We start from the raw sequence: 24,583 nt of genomic DNA on the forward strand, positions 1-24,583 counted from the left end.
GAAATCGTAATAGTCATCATCAAAGCAGTACATTCGAGTATATACATTTTATGTTTCTACTTTACAGACGCACATTTTATTGATCGTTTTCTAAATCTGTAGTAGACAAACCAGTTTAAATGTAAAATCTATAGGTTTAACAAACGGATTAAGTAATAGTAAAATATATTTTTACAAAAGAGAATAGAATCATATCAAAAGTAATGTGAGCGTCACATTGTGAAATTATTTTACATATAGATGTATTGAAATGTGAAATATGTATTTCTAGATGAAACACTAAGATTGGTGACAAAGTGACTGTATGATTTGGTGTGTTGTACTTAGTCAGTTGAAAATGTGAGTTTGAAACAACTGCCTGTTTGATGATCTGTTTTGAGTTTTGTTCTAAGAGTTATGAAAATTAACCATATACTTGTGAAAATTGCACCACATGCTTGTGAAAATTGCACCAAAAAAAAAAAACTGAAAATCTTTTCGCTCCTGGGGGCTGATTGGCTGAAACCATGGTGACTGTGAAATATCAAGGCTACTGCACAAACAGCAAGACAAATGGTTAGCTCAGAATTGATCAAGTAAATGCATTCCTCACTCTGGCTGTCTGTGTGTTCTGTTCTGTCATGATCTCATAATGATGACCTCACAGTCGTCTCTCTATCCAGCTCCTCTTCAGAATTCGAAGAATTTCCTATCTCGCCATATAAATGCAAATAAGTCCGAAAATAACCCAAGCCGCAAATAGACCTGAAATAAATTGTGGGGAAGAAATTAGAAAGAGAGAAAGAGTGGGTTCTACTTTGATGGGCAAGCCAATGAAGGAATCCTAAGTGTTAGAGAGAAGTGTGGAAGTGACTCACCCTGTTCAATTAGGCTTCTCTCACACAATGAGAGCTTCTCATTAGAATGAATACAACACACTGATGCTCCTTTTGGTTTTGTATCTTCTCTCAACTGCCTCAGCCTCCATAATAACCTTAATAGCCATGGTACCACAGGCAGGCACACACACCACACACACACACACGTCTCATATGACAACAAAGCAATGTGGGTAAAAGTAAAGACCAAGGCAGATCAGATCCATCAGAACCTGGTCCTTGGCTATATGCAGTTGAATATGTCCACTGTGTACATTATTAACAAACCAAATGATGTACCTACTGTTCTGTGTCGGGAGCTCTGGCTATAAATAAACCACCAGCCACCATCAACACTTCTATAAACACTACTTGGACTATAATACTTCACCATGTCGTCTGACTGATCGGCCGTGAAAATGCTTATGAGATTATTGTGCTGTGACAAATCAGCTCTGCTCTCTTTCAGCCCCCGTACGTTCTCCGTTCTCCAGTCCAACTCCGAGCCATACAGTATGAGACACACGGAGAGACAGGGAGACACAGGGAGTGTGAAATGAACATTAGCATGAGCACTTAGCATTTTAAAGGCACTGACTGTCACACCACACTACCAGACATGAATGCAGGCTTTGAGGCTCTGTAATGAAAAGCGCAATAGAAGTTGATTAAATTCTTATTATTACACGTTCTCTAAATAAGGCCTCTGTCTAGATCACCGTCTGACTATTCCATGTGCTACATCGAATGTACGTTAACAACAAATATTCTTTCTATTTCAAATAAACATGACAGAGTGTGGAGCTAATAAACAATATCTAATAATAAACAGTATACAATATACTGTAAATAAATACTTATATAGAGATCTCCTCATTTTCCCATTTATTTACAGTTTGACTGAGGAAGTTTTCCTCCTCCCTTTAATAGGCTGTTTAAAGCTCAGTGTCCCCCCCCCTGTCTTCTCATCCCCCCTCCCTCCTCAAACCCCCTCCTCAAACCCCCAGACCTGACACCTCTCTCCGACTGTAGCTGGCGCTGTGTGGAGGGAGGATGGGAATGGGATTTGCTCTACCGTGTGAAGCCTGGAGAGAACGCCTGCCACTGCCTGCTCTGCTTTCCTTTCCCCCTCAGCCTCAGCTCACCCTCTTCTGTGTCTCTGCTCCTCTTTGAAGATCAAGCCTCAAGAGGATGGGTGTGTGTGTGAAACAGTACTTGTGTGTTCCTCTGTGTGTATGTGTGAGAGAGAGGGACAGGGAGAAAGAGAGAGTTTTTTATTTTATTTTAAATCAGCCTTTGCCCAACTCTTAGGTGTTTGTCTGTTTCTTAAGACATTTCATTTTATTGGTTGTTTGTTTATGTGACTGTGTGTCGTGACTGTGTGTGTGTGTGTGTGTGTGTGTGTGTGTGTGTGTGTTTGAGGTGGCAGGAATGGGAGAAATCAAAAGAGGAGTTGAGAATGTGGGCTCCTGCCTGGGCTCGTGATTGTTTCTGCTCTTTGCTGATAAATGGAAGCTTTCCCTGCTGTCTAATCCCTCGCACCAAAACAACCTACCGCAGTACACACACACACACACACACACACACACACACACACACACACACACACACACACACACACACACACACACACACACACACACACACACACACACACACACACACACACACACACACACACACACACACACACACACATCCAGAAATACAGAAAAGCAGATGAATACCTTACGATTTAATAATAAGAACATTTCACACAGAGGAACACACATGCACACACTCACGAGCGCGTGGATACACACACACAAACACACGCATGCGCGCTCCGAGCCCGACTGGACTCCCTATCAGCCGCCACAGATAAGCTGCTGTGAGTCAGTGAGGATGATAAGAGCTCAGGTCATTTCCACAGATAAGCTGCTGTGAGTCAGTGAGGATGATAAGAGCTCAGGTCATTTCCACAGATAAGCTGCTGTGAGTCAGTGAGGATGATAAGAGCTCAGGTCATTTGTGAGTCAGTGAGGATGATAAGAGCTCAGGTCATTTGTGAGTCAGTGAGGATGATAAGAGCTCAGGTCATTTGTGAGTCAGTGAGGATGATAAGAGCTCAGGTCATTTGTGAGTCAGTGAGGATGATAAGAGCTCAGGTCATTTGTGAGTCAGTGAGGATGATAAGAGCTCAGGTCATTTGTGAGTCAGTGAGGATGATAAGAGCTCAGGTCATTTGGAACGGCTTTATTTTCTTAAAACATTAAAGAAGATAGAAGGAAGGAACAAATAAATCTGTATTTATTCTAACTGTCAAATCTACCAACTACAGTCTGCAACTCACTTTCCTTCTCCCTTACTTGCTCTCTCTTTTCTCTCTCTCCCTCTCGCAGTCATGCAGACATGCGCACGCATGCACACACACACACACACACACACACACACACACACACACACACACACACACACACACACACACACACACACACACACACACACACACACACACACACACACACACACACACACACACACACACACACAGAACTCTCTTACCGTGGAGTTGAAGCGCAGGTGACAGATGTTACAGGAGATGATCTGTTTCTTCTTGAGTGGCTGAGGGACGCCAAACGTGTGGTTGATCACCGCCTTCTGCACCGGGTCCATCTGCAGGACAGACAGGAGACCAGTGGTTAAATCTATCAGTCTATCCGTGACCTCTGACCCCTGATACCCCTATAAATCCACTGGGTTTGACTACAACAAAACTGCATGGAGAATTGGAGATACAACTAAAATCAGCCTGAGGATACAATGACATGCGAGCTCTGATGCAGGGCAGTATAGTGGGAAGTAGTTAGAGAAACGGACTTTGGGCAGACAATATATACGATATGTCACATGAGTTTTACTGTCTACGTGCCTAAAGCCTTCAGAGATTCCTGAGGAAGGGAAGATATTCTCTCCCCATCACAGCTGATAGAGGGTGTGAGGCCAGAGCCAGGGTGACTGCTCTGGGCTTGATTAGAATGGCTGGATTGCACGATGACAGCTGATTTCAGTGTGGCCCTCATCAGCACGGTATCAAATATAACCATCACCCTGGATTCTTCCCCAGCCTGGCGTCTGGCTCGAACCGCACGGCCCTCTCCTCAGAGACAGAGAGGGAGGTGGGGGGTGGCTGTGGAGGGCTGGAACAATGTGCTGGGCAAGTCATGTTACACTCAGTGTAACCAGACATATGTCTTCCCTGGCATCACTGAGTGTGTGGATGGCACTGGCTATTGTCTGATACACAACACTAAACAATGGCTGCCCCTCAATACACACACACACACACACACACACACACACACACACACACACACACACACACACACACACACACACACACACACACAGAGAGAGAAAAAAAGCTCTGTTTCTGTGTTGACTGTAAGTAATCTGTTTTCAAAGGCCAGGTGTGGTGGGGTGTGGAATAGAAACAACCTTAAACACACCTGTCTTCCAAACCCCATCCTGTGCAACACTGCCTGCCTGCTGTTCCCTCAAGAGTAACCCTACGCCCCTCTATTCTGGCTTCTTAAACAACGCGGTGCAGTGCTGCTACCTCGGGGAGTAACTAACCTTTCCCTTCCGAAGCCAAAACTGTGACATGGAAACAGAGCTCCTCTAGACTGTGCCCTCTGGCCACCTTCACAGGGTATGCCGCACACAACTATTTGTTTTAGGGAGCTGAGAGAATGTGGCCGTTGTTCGCCTGCAGCCATCCTGAACATGCCGGTATAAATGCACCTATTGTCCGGCCCTCTTCCTCTCTGCCCCCTCCCCCTCCGCAGACAGGAGCTATCTCACGGCGGGCCGCAGCTGAAACGATGATTGAAGTGCAGGGGAGGTGCAGGGGGAGACTGAGGTCTATTTAGCTCGTGAGACAGGTGCATTCATCTTCCCCCTGCACACGCCCCGAACAAAGTGTGCCTCTGCCTCAACGGGCCCCAGAGAACATGAATGTCACCATTGAGACTGGGTCTGAGTCCCAAATGCCACCCTATTCACTATGTAGTGCACTACTTTTGACCAGGGCCGGTAGTGCACTAAACTGGGAATAGGGTGCCATTTAGGACACAGCCTAGGAAAGAGGAAAGGTGAGACTGGAAGAGGGCGAAGGGTCCTAGTGATTAATGCCATAGCTGTATTGGTCTGCTGTGTGTTATATTAGCTAGGTCACATAGCCGCTATAGGCTAATTATTCTGTGCCAGAAGTCTAAGGTGGGTGTTATTTGCTGTTATTAACTCTTGAAGGCTGGTTGAATTCTAGGGAGTTGGTGGCAAGCGAAAGGCTATGTAGCACATCTGCTAGCTGTATGCTAGAGAAGTAGTGGTTCACAGATGACTTCATAGTCTGGTGATACCGTCGTTTTCTTGTGGTGTGTTTTTCTCTGTGCTGGAAGGCAGGTTGTATGAATAACTACTGCTCTGACTGGTTGGCTAGTTTACTCCCTGGCTTTGTGATTGGCTTGGCAGGGTTAGACACGTGCACACTCCCAGACCACCATCCGATACAAGACACGTGCACACTCCCAGACCACCATATGATACAAGACACATACACACTCCCAGACCACCATCTGATACAGGACACGTGCACGCTCCCAGACCACCATCCGATACAGGACACGTGCACGCTCCCAGACCACCATCTGATACAGGACACGTGACGTGCACGCTCCCAGACCACCATCTGATACAGGACACGTGCACGCTCCCAGACCACCATCTGATACAGGACACGTGCACGCTCCCAGACCACCATCTGATACAGGACACGTGCACGCTCCCAGACCACCATCTGATACAGGACACGTGCACGCTCCCAGACCACCATCTGATACAGGACACATACACGCTCCCAGACCACCCTCCAATACAGGACACGTGCACGCTCCCAGACCCCCATCCGATACAGGACACACGCACGCTCCCAGACCACCATCCGATACAGGACACACGCACGCTCCCAGACCACCATCCGATACAGGACACGTGCACGCTCCCAGACCACCATCTGATACAGGACACGTGTACGCTCCCAGACCACCATCTGATACAGGACACGTGCACGCTCCCAGACCACCATCCGATACAGAACACGTGCACGCTCCCAGACCACCATCCGATACAGGACATGTGCACGCTCCCAGACCACCATCCGATACAGGACATGTGCACGCTCCCAGACCACCATCCGATACAGGACACGTGCACGCTCTTAGACCACCATCCGATACAGGACATGTGCACGCTCTTAGACCCTCCACCTCTCCCCATGCTCCCCATCCATCCCTCCACTGTGTGACTCAGCACCACAGATCTCTGTGGCTCACCTCTCCCTCTCATCCTCCTTGTCTCAGTCCTTTTGAAAGAGTGTAAAGTGTAGGCTGGAGAAGACTGAAGAGGCATATGTTTCATTTAGAGTTGGTGGAACTTGAGAGGGCTTCACGCAGAGGGGAAAAGGGGATGAACATACTGTCCACACACTGTAACCAAAGGACCAAAGAAATTTAAACACATACAGTTGAAGTCGGAAGTTTACACACACTTACGTTGGAGTCATTAACACTCCACACATTTCTTGTTAACAAACTATAGTTTTGGCAAGTCGGTTAGGACATCTACTTTGTGCACGACACAAGTAATTTTTCCAACAATTGGTTGCAGACAGATTATTTCACTTATAATTCACTGTATCACAATTCCAGTGGGTCAGAAGTTTACATACACTAAGTTGACTGTGCCTTCAAACAGCTTGGAAAATTCCAGAAAATGATGTCATGGCTTTAGAAGCTTCTGATAGGAAGCTCAGGAAGGAGACGTGTTCTGTCTCCTAGAGATGAACGTACTTTGGTGCAAAAAGTGAAAATCAATCCCAGAACAACAGCAAAGGACCTTGTGAAGATGCTGGAGGAAACAGGTGCAAAAGTATCTATATCCACAGTAAAACAAGTCCTATATCGACATAACCTGAAAGGCCGCTCAGCAAGGAAGAAGCCACTGCTCCAAAACTGCCATAAAAAAGCCAGACTATGGTTTGCAACTGCACATGGGGACAAAGATCGTACTTTTTTGGAGAAATGTCCTCTGGTCTGATGAAACAAAAATAGAACTGTTTGGCCATAATGACCATCATTATGTTTAGAGGAAAATGGGGAGGCTTGCAAGCTGAAGAACACCATCCCAACCGTGAAACACGGGGGTGGCAGCATCATGTTGGGGGGGTGCTTTGCTGCAGGAGGGACTGGTGCACTTCACAAAATAGATGGCATCATGAGGAGGAAAATTATGTGGATATATTGAAGCAACATCTCAAGACATCAGTCAGGAAGTTAAAGCTTGGTCGCAAATGGGTCTTCCAAATGGACAATGACCCCAAGCATACTTCCAAAGTTGTGGCAAAATGGCTTAAGGACAACGAAGTCAAGGTATTGGAGTGGCCATCACAAAGCCCTGACCTCAATCCTATAGAAAATGTGTGGGCAGAACTGAAAAAGCGTGTGCGAGCAAGGAGGCCTACAAACCTGACTCAGTTACACCAGCTCTGTCAGGAGGAATGGGCCAGAATTCATCCAACATATTGTGGGAAGCTTGTGGAAGGCTACCCGAAACGTTTAACCCAAGTTAAACAATTTAAAGGCAACGCTACCAAATACTAATTGAGTGTATGTAAACTTCTGATCCACTGGGAATGTGATGAAAGAAATAAAAGCTGAAATAAATCACTCTCTACTATTATTCTGACATTTCACATTCTTAAAATAAAGTGGTGATCCTAACTGACCTAAGACAGGGAATTTTTACGAGGATTAAATGTCAGGAATTGTGAAAACTGAGTTTAAATGTATTTGGCTAAGGTGTATGTAAACTTCCGACTTCAACTGTACACTATACAGGCAAATTGGGCATGGATGTAGACAGTACGTTGTCAGTATGAATGGCCAGTCAGATACACTACGTGGCCAAAAGTATGGGGACACCCCTTCAAATGAGTGGATTTAGCTATTTCAGCCACACCCGTTACTGACAGGGGTATAAAATCGAGCACACAGTCATACAATCTACATAGACAAACATTGGCAGTAGAATGGCCTGTACTGAAGAGCTCAGTGACTTACAATGTGGCACTGTCACCCTTTCTTTACCATTCGGCCATCAGATTTGCCACCAATGCTCCTTATAGGACACATCACTGCACTCTATACCCCTCTGTAAACTGGTCATCTCTGTATACCTGTCGCAAGACCCCCTGGTTGATGCTTATTTATAAAACCCTCTTAGGCCTCACTCCCCCCTATCTGAGATATCTACTGCAGCCCTCATCCAGTCACATTCTGTTAAAGGTCCCCAAAGCACACACATCCCTGTGTCGCTCGTCTTTTCAGTTCGCTGCAGCTAGCGAATGGAATGAGCTGCAACAAACACTCAAACTGGACAGTTTTATCTCAATCTCTTCATTCAAAGACTCAATCATGGACACTCTTACTGACATATGTGGCTGCTTTGAGTGATGTATTGTTGTCTCTACCTTCTTGCTCTTTGTGCTGTTGTCTGAGCCCAATAATGTTTGTACCATGTTTTGTGCTGCTACCATGTTGTGTTGCTACCATGTTGTTGTCATGTTGTTGCTACCATGGTGGGTTGTCATGTGTTGCTGCCTTGCTATGTTGTTGTCTTAGGTCTCTCTTTATGTAGTGCTGTCTCTCTTGTTGTGATGTGTGTTTGTCCTATATTTATATACACTTACGTTCAAAAGTTTGGGGTCACCTAGCGAGGTTCATACAGAAATGATTTGTAGAGATCGGTGTGAAAGAACTTGACTAGCCTGCACAGAGCCCTGACCTCAACCCCATCAAAAACCTTTGAGATGAATTGGAACGCCGACTGCGAGCCAGGTCTAATCACCCAATATCAGTGCCCAACCTCACTATTGCTCTTGTGGCTGAATGGAAGCAAGCAATGTTCCAACATCTTGTGGAAAGCCTTTCCAGAAGAGTGGAGGCTGTTATAGCAGCAAAGGGGGGACCAACTCCATATTAATGCCCATGACTTTGGAATGAGATGTATGACAAGCAGATGTCCACATACTCTCTCTCACACACACACTTTGGAATGAGATGTATGACAAGCAGATGTCCACATACTCTCTCTCTCTCACACACACACACACACACACACACACACACACACACAGAGAGAGAGAGAGAGACAGAGCCATACTGTCTGTAAGAGAAGGATCAAAGACTCACAATTTGTTAATTCTAGATACAGAAGCATCCCAAGCAATGTAACCAGCAGACTGCAGGTGTGTAAAGCTGTGTGGCTTATAGGTGTGTTCGACAACAAAGATATGTGGACTTATCTCTGGGATGCTGGTATTAAATATTCCATGATGCTGAGGGGGAAAACACTCTAGGAATAATGATTATACCTCAAAGCCCAGGACAAATGAAAAGTTCCAACTACTACTGTCACGCCCTGACCATAGAGAGCCTTTCTATTTCTCTATTTGGTCAGGTCAGGGTGTGATTTGGGTGGGCAATCTAGTTTTCTTATTTCTTTGTTTGGCCGGGTATGGTCCCCAATCAGAGGCAGCTGTCTATCGTTGTCTCTGATTGGGGATCTTACTTAGGCAGCCCTTTTCCCACCTGTGATTGTGGGATCTATCTATGTGTAGTTGCCTGCGAGCACTACGTAGCTTCACGTTTCGGATTGTTCGTGCTTTATTGTTTTCTGTGTGTTTCACTTCTCAAAATAAAGATGATGGAACCATACCACGCTGCACTTTGGTCCGACAATTCTTATATCGAGCGTGACAACTACAGGCCGTAATGAGCATTTTCAAAACAACACAGTCAACAACAACAACATATATACAAAACAGCAGCGATGTTGAGGTCTTCCAAAAGTAAAACATGTTAGAATATGCAAATAAGAAAATAATGTCATTGTATTCCACTCAACTAATTACTCTTTTTTTTTACGGTTATTTTTAAATGAAATTTTTTCTACAATTTGTTTGTATAATTTTTCCATGGTAGATATTCAAGCATATTTAAATTTCATACATTGCCAATATATATATATCCCTTTCCCACCCCCTCCATACTCCCCTTCCCACCCTCTCAAATGATTATATGTCCTTATTTCTATTTAGTGTACATTTAATTTAGAGTACAGTTAAAATACATGAACTATATTTTCATTTACAGATCTCTTAACAATTTCACTCTTACTTCCCTTCTCTTAAATCCCTCAAGAAACTGATACTGAATTCTTCTGGTCACCTTGTTTCCATACCTGTCTAGTGGGTGGAGCCTTTGAAAATGTTCACACATTCACTACCGTTCAAAAGTTTGGGGTCACTTAGAAATGTCCTTGTTTTTGAAAGAAAAGCAAAAAGAAATTGTCCATTAAAATAACATCAAATTGATCAGAAATACAGTGTAGACATTGTTCATATCGGACAAAAAAAAATTGCTTTTCTTTCAAAAACAAGGACATTTCTAAGTGACCCCAAACTTTTGAACGGTAGTGTGGGTGGGCGTGGCTCTATAATACTAACAGATATATTGGAATTTAAGGTAACGGCATCAGGCACCTTGAGTAGCCTATTGTAGCCTAGTGTGAACTCAAAAAGGTATTTTGAGTTCACACTAGCAGTGTGGTAGTTACGTAGATATGACTTGGTGATGTTGATGTGCCATGCCGTGCTGTGTGACTCACCGTGCTGAAGTTAGGGAAGAGGCTGAGGGGGGACGATCCATTGAGCCTGAAGGGCAGGAAGTGCTTGAGGTCGAGGTGGGGCTGCAGGGGCCGTCCCGGAACAGGCAGGGAGGCCAGGAGGGGGTTGCCCTGGGCAGAGGTGCCTGGATGGAACAACAACAACATAACAGGGTTAGACAAACACTTAGAACAATCATGAGAGACGCTTTGATGTCTCTTTTTCTGTCTCTTCTCACTACCAGTGTGTTTGGTCAGTAAGGAGTGAGGTAAGGAGTGAGGTAAGGTGGGAGGTGGGAGATAAGGTGTGAGATAAGGTGTGAGGTAAGGTGGGAAGTAAAGTAGGAGAAAGGTGTGAGGTAAGGTATGAGGTAAGGTGGGAGGTAAGGTGGGAGGTAAAGTAGGAGAAAAGGTGTGAGGTAAGATATAGGGTAAGGTGGGAGGTAAGGTATGAGGTAAAGTGTGAGGTAAGGAAGGAGGTAAAGTAGGAGAAAAGGTGTGAGGTAAGGTATGAGGTAAGGTGGGAGGTAAAGTAGGAGAAAAGGTGTGAGGTAAGGTATGAGATGAGGTGGGAGATAAGGTATGAGGTAAGATGGGAGGTAAAGTAGGAGAAAAGGTGTGAGGTAAGGTATGAGATGAGGTGGGAGATAAGGTATGAGGTAAGATGGGAGGTAAAGTAGGAGAAAAGGTGTGAGGTAAGGTATGAGGTAAGGTGGGAGGTAAAGTAGGAGAAAAGGTGTGAGGTAAGGTATGAGATGAGGTGGGAGATAAGGTATGAGGTAAGATGGGAGGTAAGGTGTAAGACTGACTGGCTTGTTTTGTTTTACAAATGAAGCAGCAAAACACACACCTTCACCAGACCCCCATCAGTCACACTTCACAGCTCAGAAACGTGTGTGTGTGTGTGTGTGTGTGTGTGTGTGTGTGGGCTGTGCATGTGAACAACCCCCCTTCACGACCCCCCTACATCCTATCACCCCACTGCCAGAGCTAATCCTTCAAGGACATGCACTGGGTGCTCGCGTATACACACACACATATCATTTAATTACAGATTTATTGGCTGTGAGAGAGGAGTGCCTGGCCTGCACCGTACGAGCTGGGAAGATGATACCGGATATCAAATGGACCAGGGATGAAGAGATTTCTAATTTTCCAGCTGGCTGCGTTTCAGTGAGCCGGTGCTGCGTTGGGTACTTATCCCACCGCCAGGATCAATCATCAGTATCATCTCTGGGTCACCAGACCTGCCCTGAGCATGCGCAATGCAACACACCGTTACAACACACACCATGGATATGATAGGAGGATGAGGAGATATCAGGACACAATAACACACACCTTTAGAAACAGAAGAGATTGACCTTGTAATAACACACACCTTTAGAAACAGAAGAGATTGACCTCGTAATAACACACACCTTAGAAAGAGAAGAGACTGACCTCGTAATAACACACACCTTAGAAAGAGAAGAGATTGACCTTGTAATAACACACACCTTAGAAAGAGAAGAGACTGACCTCGTAATAACACACACCTTAGAAAGAGAAGAGATTGACCTCGTAATAACACACACCTTAGAAAGAGAAGAGACTGACCTCGTAATAACACACACCTTAGAAAGAGAAGAGACTGACCTCGTAATAACACACACCTTAGAAAGAGAAGAGACTGACCTCGTAATAACACACACCTTAGAAAGAGAAGAGATTGACCTCGTAATAAAACACACACCTTTAGAAACAAAGGAAATTGGTCCCATAACAACTGTCACCTCTGAAAGAGAGGAGATTGTCTGGTACATTACGACCCATATCTAAGACATATCTAAGCTAAGTCACAGCTGAGCTTGGTAAAGTATTAGATGCTACAACATGGTTCCAGGTGGTTGTTATGCAGTACGTCATAGTATGGCTGGTGTGTTTACGGACATATTCAATAATTCCCTATCCCAGTCTGCTAGTCAAGGATCATATCACCCTACCTGATAGCCTAGACCCACTCCAATTTGCTTACCACCCCAATAGTTCCACAGACTATGCAATCGCCATCACACTGCACACTGCCCTATCCCATCTGGACAAGAGGAATACCTATGTAAGAATACTGTTCATTGACTACAGCTCAGCATTCAACACCATAGTACCCTCCAAACTCATCATTAAGCTTGAGACCCTGGGTCTCGACCCCGCCCTGTGCAACTGGGTCCTGGACTTTGATGGGTCGCCCCCAGGTGGTGAAGGTAGGAAACATCTCCACCCCGCTGATCCTCAACACTGGGGCCCCACAAGGGTGCGTTCTCAGCCCTCTCCTGTTCTCCCTGTTCACCCATGACTGCGTGGCCATGCACACCTCCAACTCAATCATCACGTTTGCAGACGACACTACAGTGGTAGGCTTGATTACCAACAATGACGACACAGCCTATAGGGAGGAGGTGAGGCCCCTCGGAGTGTGGTGTCAGGAAAATATCCTCTCACTCAACGTCAACAAAACAAAGGAGATTATCGTGGACTTCAGGAAACAGCAGAGGGAGCACACCCCTATCCACACTGACAGGACAGTAGTGGAAAAGGTGGAAAGTTTTAAGTTCCTCAGCCTACACATCACGGACAAACTGAAATGGTTCACCCACACAGACAGCGTGGTGAAGAAGGCGCAACTGCGCCTCTTCAACCTCAGGAGGCTGAAGAAATTTGGTTTGTCACCTAAAACCCTCACAAACTTCTACAGATGTACAATCGAGAGCATCCTGTCGGGCTGTGTCACCGCCTGGTACAGTAACTGCACCGCCCTCAACCACAAGGCTCCCCAGAGGGGAGTGCATTCTGCACAACTCATCACCGGGGGCAAACTACCTGCCCTCCAGGAGACTTACTGCACCCGATGTCACAGGAAGGCCAAAAAGATCATCAAGGACAGCAACCACCCGAGCCACTGCCTGTTCACCCCGCTATTATCCAGAAGACGAGGTCAGTACAGGTGCATCAAAGCTGGGACCGAGAGATTGAAAAACAGCTTCCATCTCAAGGCCTGTTAAACAGCCATCACTAACATAGAGAGGCTGCTGTCAACATACAGTCTCAAATCACTGGACACTTTAATAAATTGATTTAATAATGGTATCACTAGTCACTTTAAATAATGCCACTTTAATAATGTTTACATATCCTACATTACTCATCTCATTTGTATATACTGTATTTTATACCATCTATTGCATCTTGCCTATGCCGCACGGCCATCGCTCATCCATACATTTATATGCACATATTCTTATTCCATACCCAGACATTGTGTGTATTAGGTAGTCGTTGTGAATTTGTTAGATTACTTGTTAGGTATTACTTCACTGTCGGACTAGAAGCACAAGCATTTCGCTACACTCGCATTAACATCTGCATGTGACCAATACAATTTGATTTGAACAAACAGCAGATCAAGAGGTGAGACCTTATACATAGTACCACTGTCCTCACAAAGCCAAGGACCTGTAATATAATATAGCCAAATAAAACAACGAGTGAAGACTAGCTATTCAGTACAGTGCCTTGCGAAAGTATTCGGCCCCCTTGAACTTTTCGACCTTTTGCCACATTTCAGGCTTCAAACATAAAGATATAAAACTATAATTTTTTGTGAAGAATCAACAACAAGTGGGACACAATCATGAAGTGGAACGAAATTTATTGGATATTTCAAACTTTTTTAACAAATAAAAAACGGAAAAATTGGGCGTGCAAAATTATTCAGCCCCCTTAAGTTAATACTTTGTAGCGCCACCTTTTGCTGCGATTACAGCTGTAAGTCGCTTGGGGTATGTCTCTATCAGTTTTGCACATCGAGAGACTGAAATTTTTGCCCATTCCTCCTTGAAAAACAGCTCGAGCTCAGTGAGGTTGGATGGAGAGCGTTTGTGAACAGCAGTTTTCAGTTCTTTCCACAGATTCTCGATTGGATTCAGGTCTGGACTTTGACTTGGCCATTCTACACCTGGATATGTTTATTTGTGAACCATTCCATTGTAGATTTTGCTTTATGTTTTGGATCATTGTCTTGTTGGAAGACAAATCTCCATCCCAGTCTCAGGTCTTTTGCAGACTCCATCAGGTTTTCTTCCAGAATGGTCCTGTATTTGGCTTCATCCATCTTCCCATCAATTTTAACCATCTTCCCTGCCCCTGCTGAAGAAAAGCAGGCCCAAACCATGATGCTGCCACCACCATGTTTGACAGTGGGGATGGTGTGTTCATGGTGATGAGCTGTGTTGCTTTTATGCCAAACATAACGTTTTGCATTGTTGCCAAAAAGTTCGATTTTGGTTTCATCTGACCAGAGCACCTTCTTCCACATGTTTGGTGTGTCTCCCAGGTGGCTAGTGGCAAACTTTAAACAACACTTTTTATGGATATCTTTAAGAAATGGCTTTCTTCTTGCCGCTCTTCCATAAAGGCCAGATTTGTGCAGTATACGACTGATTGTTGTCCTATGGACAGAGTCTCCCACCTCAGCTGTAGATCTCTGCAGTTCATCCAGAGTGATCATGGGCCTCTTGGCTGCATCTCTGATCAGTCTTCTCCTTGTATGAGCTGAAAGTTTAGAGGGACGGCCGGGTCTTCGTAGATTTGCAGTGGTCTGATACTCCTTCCATTTCAATATTATCGCTTGCACAGTGCTCCTTGGGATGTTTAAAGCTTGGGAAATCTTTTTTTATCCAAATCCGGCTTTAAACTTCTCCACAACAGTATCTCGGACCTGCCTGGTGTGTTCCTTGTTCTTCATGATGCTCTCTGCGCTTTAAACGGACCTCTGAGACTATCACAGAGCAGGTGCATTTATACGGAGACTTGATTACACACAGGTGGATTCTATTTATCATCATTAGTCATTTAGGTCAACATTGGATCATTCAGAGATCCTCACTGAACTTCTGGAGAGAGTTTGCTGCACTGAAAGTAAAGGGGCTGAATAATTTTGCACGGCCAATTTTTCAGTTTTTTATTTGTTCAAAAAGTTTGAAATATCCAATAAATTTCGTTCCACTTCATAATTGTGTCCCACTTGTTGTTGATTCTTCACAAAAAATGACAGTTTTATATCTTTATGTTTGAAGCCTGAAACGTGGCAAAAGGTCGAAAAGTTCAAGGGGGCCGAATACTTTCGCAAGGCACTGTATATATTACACAAGACAGGTATGATGACATATGTATGTATGTATGTATGTATGTATGAAGGACGTGACAGAATAACAATGGGGAAGGCAGCAGTCCTGACAGCCGTCTGCCTCACGGTTTGATATCAGATTGACAACCAGCCCCTCCCCCTCCTCCTCCCCAGGATGAGTGTTGTGGCTGCGTCCCAAATGGCACCCTATTCCCTACATAGGCACTACTTTTGACCAGGGTCCACAGGGGAAAGGGTGCCATTTGAGACGCACACTAGTTTTATAATTGGTTGGTGGAGCTGAGGAGTAAAGCGGCAACGCTGGAGCCCCAGGCATATGTTCACCGTGCTGGGTAGAGGCCTGGCTGTGTCTGCCCCCGGCTGGGTGCTGGGTGAGGACAGCCCACTGCTGTCTATCTTCCGCCCACAGAGACGGCATGGAGGGCGGACATCAACTCAAGTCATGTGGTCCCCAGCCTTCCACTGCGAGATGTCACACACGTGCGCACGCGAAGGAGCAGAGTTAGCCTAGCTTGGTGGACAGTTATCAGCTGATAGTGCCTCCCTCCCTCCCTCCTTCTCTCTCTGTGGCTCCTAATACAGTGTATTAAATCAGGGGCTGGTTGTTTGCCTGTTTGGATGATAAGACTAGTGCCGCGCCGAGGCACATGCATAGGAATCAAGGAATGTACAACAGCCAGCCACAGACAACTGAGTGGTTGCTCTCTGTGTACCGGAGACATGTGGTAGGTGAGTACCACATAAAACTCATACTCCACCCATGCACCTCCAGGAAACAAATGACACACAGAGGGAATAAACATTCACACGCACCTGGATGCATGCACGCACACACACACATTCTCAAAGCCTATGGGAATGCACTAGGTGTACGCCACTGAAATCTATATTACGGTGTAGAGGTACACAAAAACAAACACAACATACATACAACAGAAGGGAAGGAGTAAATAAAAGGTGTGTGCGTTTGTTTGCATGTGTGTGTGTGTGTTAGGGGGGAAGGGTAGGCTGATTCGGCCCTGAAGCCACAGCTAACCTCCTTCTATCACATTGCGTCATTCTCATTTAATGTGGTGTGTAATGAGTGTGTGTGTGTGTGTTTTCTGTCCAAAGACATGCCTGTGTGCAGGCTCTGATGTGTTTATGCATCAGTGGCTGTCCAGACAACAAGACTTCTGTGTTAAAACCGAATGTCCAGGCCAGTCTGTGGAAGAGGACTCTGCTTACAGTGCTGACTGTCTCTAGAACTTAATCCACAATCCTCTTCCTCCACTAACCGTCACAACAACACATATCGTCTTAACACATGACTCAGTTACACAACAACACCTGCCATCATCAGGCACCACATGATGTTCATAAAAACATTATGTGATTACATTAAGAACACTATTTCCACATTGAGACTGTGGTTTATTTTTAATTTAAAATGTTACCCCCCCAATTTCGTGATATCCAGTTGAGATCCAATTACAATGTTGTCTCATCGCTTCAACTTACCAACAGGCTCGGGAGAGGGGACGGTCGAGTCATGCGTCCTCCGAAACATGACCCGCAAAACCACACTCCTTAACACCCTCCCGCTTAACCCGTAAGCCAGCTGCACCAATGTGTCGGAGGAAACACCGTTCAACTGACGACCCAAGTCAGCCTGCAGGTGCCCAACCCGTCACAAGGAGTCGCTAGAGCGCGATGAGCCAAGTAAAGCCCCCCCCCGGGCCAAACCCTTCCCTAACCCAGACGACGCTGGACCAATTGTACGCCGCCCTATGAGACTCCCAGTCACAGCCAGTTGTGACACAGCCTGGGAATGAACCCGGTTCTGTAGTGACGTCTCAAGCACTGCGATACAGTGCCTTAGACCACTGCGCCACTCGGAAGGCCTTAGACTGCGGTTTTTAATAGAAAAAATGTATGCATATACACCTACTCATTGCAGGGTTTTTATTTATTTGTACTATTTTCTACATTTTAGAATAATAGTGAAGACATCAAAACTATGAAATAACACATATGGAATCATGTATTAACCAAAAATGGGTTAAACAAATCAAAATCTATTTTACATTTGAGATTCTTCAAAGTAGCCACCTTTTGCCTTGATGACAGCTTTGCACACTCTTGGCATTCTCTCAACCAGCTTCACGAGGTAGTCACTTGGAATGCATTTCAATTAACAGGTGTGCCTTGTTAAAAGTTAATTTGTGGAATTTCTTTCCTTAATGCGTTTGAGCCAATCAATGTGTTGTGACAAGGTAGGGGTGGTATACAGAAGATAGACCTATTTGGTAAAAGACCAAGTCCATATTATGGCAGAATAGCTTAAATAAGCAAAGAGACATGACAGTCCATCATTACGTTAAGACATGGTCAGTCAATCCGGAACATTTCAAGCACTTTGAAAGTTTCTTAAAAGTGCAGTCACAAAAACCATCAAGCACGATGATGAAACTGGCTCTCGTGAGGACCGCCACAGGAAAGGAAGACCCAGAGTTACCTCTGCTGCAGAGGATAAGTTCATTAGAGTTACCAGCATCAGAAATTGCAGCCCAAATAAATGCTTCACAGAGTTCAAGTAAAAGACACATCTCAACATCAACTGTTTAGAGGAGACTGTGTGAATCAGGCCTTCATGGTCGAATTGCTGCAAAGAAACCACTACTAAAGGACACCAATAAGAAGAATAGACTTGCTTGGGCCAAGAAACACGAGCAATAGACATTAGGCCGGTGGAAATCTGTCCTTTGGTCTGATGAGTCCAAATTTGAGATTTTTGGTTCCAACCGCCGTGTCATTGTGAGACGCAGAGTATGTGAATGGATGATCTCTGCATGTGTGGTTCCCACCATGAAGCATGGAGGAGAAGGTGTGATGGTGTGGGGGTGCTTTGCTGGTGAGACTGTCTGTGATTTATTTAGAATTCAAGGCACACTTAACAAGAATGGCCACCACAGCATTCTGCTGTGATACGCCATCCCATCTGGTTTGCGCTTAGTGGGACTATAATTTGTTTTCAACAGGACAATGACCCAATACAACTCCAAGATAGGTAAGGTCTATTTGACCAAGAAGGAGAGTGATGGAGTGCCGCATCAGATGACCTGGCCTCCACAATCACCCGACCTCAACACAATTGAGATGGTTTGGTGTCACAACCTAATCTGTATCACCTGTCCTTGTGATTGTCTCCACCCCCCTCCAGGTGTCGCCCATTATCCCTTGTGTATTTATACCTGTGTTCTCTGTTTGTCTGTTGCCAGTTTGTCTTATTTGTCAAGTCAACCAGCATTTTTGTTCTCAGCTCCTGCTTTTCCAAGTCTCTTTTTTTTCTCGCCCTCCTGGTTTTGACCCTTGCTTGTCCTGACTCTGAGCCCGCCTGCCTGACCACTCTGCCTGCCCCTGACCCTGAGCCTGCCTGCCATCCAGTACCATTGCCCCACCTCTGGTTTACTGACCCCTGCCTGCCTTGACCTGTCTATTGCCTGCCCCTGTTGGAATATTAAACCATTGTCAATTCGACGTGTCTGCATCTGGGTCTTACCTTGATTCCTGATAGTACGAACTGGTCATGACTGACCCAGCAGACCCAGGCCAGCTGCGCAATGCCATCTCCACCCAGGGAGCCACCATCGGTAGGCACAAAGAATTGCTTCGTAGCCTTGTGGAGGGGTCCAAACGTTGGCTGAACGCCATGACCGGGCATTGGACAGTTTGCCGGAGCAATTCCAACGGTTGTCTGGGAGGCCGCCTACCACGGTGGTAACCCCACAGCTCCTCAGCAATTCAGCTTCTAGCAGCGGCGTCTCATCGGTCAGTCCACCATTTCGGGAGCCCTGCTTACCTCCTCCAGAACGCTTCAATGGAGAGCCGAGCAGCTGTCGGGCGTTCCTAGCTCAGTGTGCCCTCGTCTTCAAGGTTCAACCCTCCTCCTTCCACTCGGATCGCTCAAAGATAGCCTGCCTATTCACACTGATGTCCAGGAGGGCTCTTACCTGGGCTACTGCCGTGTGGGAACAACAGCCGGCTATATGCCCTATCTGGAGGGGTTTGTGGGAGAAGTGAGGAAGGTCTTTGATGCCCCGTTCTCCGGGCGAGAGGCCACCCGGAAGGTAATCCAGCTTCAGCAGGACCCTCAGTATAGCTGATTATGTGGTGGATTTCCGCACGTGCTTGGAATCAAGAGGCACTGTTTGATATGTTCCTGCACGGCGTCTCGGAGGAGGTCAAGGACGAGCTTGCACCCCTGGAGTTACCTCAGGAGCTCAATTCCCTCATCGTTTGACCATCCGTATCAATGGGCGATTACGGGAACAACGGAGGGAGAGGAAATTGGATTTCGATCACACGCCCAGGGTTCCCACCTTGCCTCCGAGTCATCCCGGAAGCTCCCGACGGTCTTGTTGCCAAGAGAACCTGAGGCTTCCCGACCTGCCCCGAGGGCTGCCGAAGATGACCGAGTCACCGCTTCCTGAGCCTATACCACTAGGCAGAGCTGAGCTGCCGCCAGTGGAACGGCAATACAGGATCAACACCAAGTCTGTATTGCGGGACTCTTGGTCATTTTGTGTCCTCTTGTCCTTTAAAGAAACCAGGCTCACCGGTAGGAGCGGGTACTCTGGTGGGCCATATGGAGAACGTTCCTGCTTCCCTTGCTCGAACACCTTTCATGCGATTTTGCTGTGGGGAGCCCAATCCAAATCCCTCCGGTTTTCTCATTGACTCTTGGGCCAACGAGAGCTTTTTGGATGCAACCCTGGTGTCCCAGCTGAACATCCCCACTCAGCCCCTCTCCATTCCCATGTATGTTAGAGCACTGGACGGGCGCTCTATAGGCAGAGTCACCCACAACACCACTACCATCAACATACATGTGTCAGGGAACCACAGCGAGGCTATCCAGTTCCTGCTCATCAAGTCCCCTCAGATTCTCGTGGTATTGGGATTCTCCTGGCACCAGCGACACAATCCCCTCATTAACTGGTCGACTGACCCCTGGCTGCCTTGACATGTCTATTGCCTGCCCCTGTTGGAATATTAAACCATTGTCAATTCGACGTGTCTGCATCTGGGTCTTACCTTGATTCCTGATAGTTTGGGATGAGTTGGACTGCAGAGTGAAGGAAAAGCAGCCAACCATGCTCAGGATATGTGGGAACTCCTTCAAGACTGCTGGAAAGGCATTCCAGGTGAAGCTGGTTGAGAGAATGCCAAGAGTGTGCAAAGCTGTCATCAAGGCAAAGGGTGGCTACTTTGAAGAATCTAAAATCTAAAATCTATTTTGATTTGTTTGAACACTTTTTTGTTTACTACTTGATTCCATATGTGTTATTTCATAGTTTTGATCTCTTCACTATTATTCTATAATGTAGAAAATAGTAAAAATAAATAAAAACCCTTGAATGAGTAGGAGTTGTCACGCTCTGACCTAGGAGAGCTGTGTTTTCTCTATTTAGCTAGGCCAGGGTGTGATAGGTGGGTGGGCATTCTATGTTTTGTGTTCTATGTTTTGGCCGGGTATGGTTTCCAATCAGAGGCAGGTGTCTATCGTTGTCTCTCATTGGAAGCCATACTTAGGCAGTCTGTTTTTCCTTTGTTTTTTGGGGGTAGTTATTTTCCATTTAGTTGTAAGTACCTGATGGAACTGTCTGCTGTCATTTGTTGTTAAATTTGTAAAGTGTTAATTTCTTTCATTAAACTCAAGATCAACATATTCCACGCTGCACCTTGGTCTACTCATTCTGACGCCTGTGACAGGTGTGTCCAAACTTTTGACTGGTACTGTATTTCTGGCCTTTTGTGTAAGCCCCTCCCCTTTTGTCTTTCAATTGATTTACATTGACATTTTAGTCATTTAGCAGACACTCTTATTTCAGTGCAACTTACAGGATCAATTAGGGTAAAGTGCCTTGCTCAAGGGCACGTCGACAGCTTTTTCACCTAGGGTATTCAAACCAGTGACTTTTAGGTTACTGGTCCAACGCTCATAACTGCTATACTGCCTATTCCCCATCTTTATTCTCCCACCACCCCTCAAACCTCCCTAACCGCAGTTGAGTGGTGGAGGATGGAGGGAAGGAAGGAGAGAGGAAAGGCTGCATGTCTATTTACAGCCCTTTCTAATTATCTGTGTTGGTTGGCACAGTGGGCTTGGTTCAGAACCAGCTGATTGGATCCCTCCCTGCCCCTCTCCTGTCACCCTGGCTGTTCTCAACCAACCCAGGTTCCAGCCTGGACAAAGGAGCTAGCAACTCTCTCTCTCTCTCTCTCTCCGTCTCTCTCAAACAATGATGAAAAGGGGCCTGCAGGACAACACAAAGATGACAGCAGGCTCCTAAAGATGCGTCCGCAGGCTGTAGAGGACCTCCATGTGGTGCAGAACAGAGTGGTGGAGTGGACAGGGAGACAGAGACCTGAGGGTGGCAGGGGTGGAATAATGCCCTATGGACATCACTACTGCTGCTGTGTCCTTCAGCAAGGTTGACAGGAAGTCCTCGAGCCACATAGGACATACAGGACATAACATGACTGAATGTCCAACATTAATGTCCTGTATTGTACTGTAGGAGAGGGAAGGCAAATCATTCAGATCCTGAGCTTGATGTGTCTTTTGTTTATGGCTTTGTCACTGAGACTAGTCACTGTGGTGAAAGACATGGGCTCTAAACTGATTGCCAAAATCCCCAAGGACAATCACAGCCACATGAATACACCGCTGACACTAACTCAGGTTTAAAATGGTTCAGCGCTATTGACTGCTGAGTAATGTCATGTATTCTGCTAGATAAACTGTCATATCCAGCTGGGTAAACGGAACTCATGTAGGAATGTAGGCCCGATGCTTTGTCCATGGATTCCATTGAAGGGAGAAAACATGCTCCTTTAGTGATGGGCCAGTATCACAATAAGAGCATGTGAGTGCGAGGGCCAATTCGTTTTATGCTAACTAGATAATACAATTATTGTTTTATAACTCCAAACATCCCCACCATTACCCCCTCTGTCTGTGCGTGTGTTCTCTTGAGATGCTCCTCTTACACAACCCTGAATGCTTGACGGAGCTCTTTGTCCTACCTTACCAAATGTGCACACTAAGGGACGAGGAGTGACACACACAGTCCCAGTCAGTCACAAGGCTGTTGCTCATGCTAGGCTCTGTCCCCCTGAGCCTCTAATAGGCAGCCATAGCCTGCCTCAGACCATGCACTGATAGGACAGGATGTGACAAGGTAGGATTCTAGTCAAAAGTGCACTAAATAGGGAAGAGAGTGCCATTTGGGATGCAGCCGTTAGAAGCCATAAAATACCTAAGATTAGCCCATGTACTGTATTGTATGTGAAAGTGGCTCTGAGCCCAGTGAGACAGTTTGAAGATGTTCTCATAGCTTATAGCCATAGGAGCAATTAAAATACTGAAAAGCCACCAGCGGTCATTTGCTCTGATTCCTCTGAAGGAGAGAAAGAGGGGGGAAAAGATGGACTGAGAGGGAAAGAAAGGGAAAGTCTTAACACCCAATTAACTTCCGCTTGATCCCGAGGTTGTGTGAGGACTACCACGGGAGTCATTACTGCATGGACGGAGAACATTAAGCATAATCAGCTTTAATTAAAGACTCCCATCGACGCTCTCTCTATCCCTCTCTCCATCTCTCCATTTCTCTCCCCATCTCCCCATTTCTCTCCCTATCTCTGTCCATACTCTCCTTCAAGCATAATGAAAACCTAAGTTTAAAATGTGATCTGAAGCTGATTAGACGGAACAGCGCATGGTCCATGGATAAGGAAGGATATAATAGCTCAGTGTTCTGGCCAATTGATTCTCTTTTCCTGCATGAAATTAACAGAAGTATATTTGTTTCTTTTAACGATGCTGAGTTAACGATCTCACCCATAATATTCTATTACAGTGAAGTCAGACAGAGGAAGGCTGGTAGTTTAGTCTGTTTGTGTCTGATGCAGAAGAACACAAGGAGAGTATACATGGTGTGTAAACCCCCTGAATGACACGCAATCTGAAATCCCTTTAGAGTCATAGAGAGTCAAAGAGAATCTCTCCCTGGTGCTGTGCTGTCAGAGACTATTGAACAGACCGTTCCCTCCCTCCCTCCTTTAACGCTGTTTGGAATTTATTTTTCTCTTATTTTTCTGGGTCACTTGTGTTGGTAGCGCAGACAGTGTACATATTATTAAGTGTATAACTGTGTGTGTTAGTGTGTGTATGTGTGTTATAACAGTGTATGACTATTTGTGTATTTTGTCTATGACTGTGTATGTGTACATGTGTGTGTGTGCGCATGTGTGTGTTTGTGTGTGTGTGGGAGGGGTTTATGGCTTATGTGACAGCACTGCAGAGTTTATTTGTGCAGAACTGATCTCCCGTCCTCACGTCCCTCTCTGAAATGGCTGTTTAATCAAGTGTGTGATTGTCCGTTGTTAACAGAACTACGTCTCTCACTACTTTGTTAAGTGACACTCCCTGTTTAGTGTCAGAGCTGGAAGAGACCCTGAAACACCACAAGATGGACAACTGAAGTGCAGATAAATAGCACATTTCCTGTTCTTCACCAAGGAGAAACACATTTACACAACCACTTCCACCAACCAAACTAGGTTAGTGCATTTTCTCCAGGAAACCAGTGAGGTAGTAATTGGTTGTTGAAAACTACTTCCCCCTGCTTCGTTCTGTCCTCCTTTCACCTTCTATCTCCTTCCCCTTCATCTCTAAAAACTCTTTCTGCTGCTAGTGGGAGGTGACAGAAGCCTCCATGCAACCTGATTTAAC

The 24,583-nt window shown here is 45.6% G+C and overlaps 1 protein-coding gene across 2 annotated transcripts in view; it reads right to left on the reverse strand.

Moving 5' to 3' along the window:
• LOC106601020 (zinc finger protein 385C) overlaps positions 1-24,583 on the reverse strand; it is a 206,870-nt gene that overhangs the window by 25,972 nt on the left and 156,315 nt on the right. For both annotated transcript variants that reach the window (XM_014192869.2, XM_014192871.2), the window contains 2 exons: positions 10,623-10,765; positions 3,402-3,512 (listed from right to left, as the gene is read on the reverse strand). In XM_014192869.2, coding sequence (XP_014048344.1) covers positions 3,402-3,512; positions 10,623-10,765 — 254 coding nt within the window. The remainder of the gene's footprint in view (positions 1-3,401; positions 3,513-10,622; positions 10,766-24,583) is intronic.

The sequence above is a fragment of the Salmo salar genome, chromosome ssa03 (assembly GCF_905237065.1).
Source record: "Salmo salar chromosome ssa03, Ssal_v3.1, whole genome shotgun sequence".
NCBI lineage: Eukaryota > Metazoa > Chordata > Actinopteri > Salmoniformes > Salmonidae > Salmo > Salmo salar.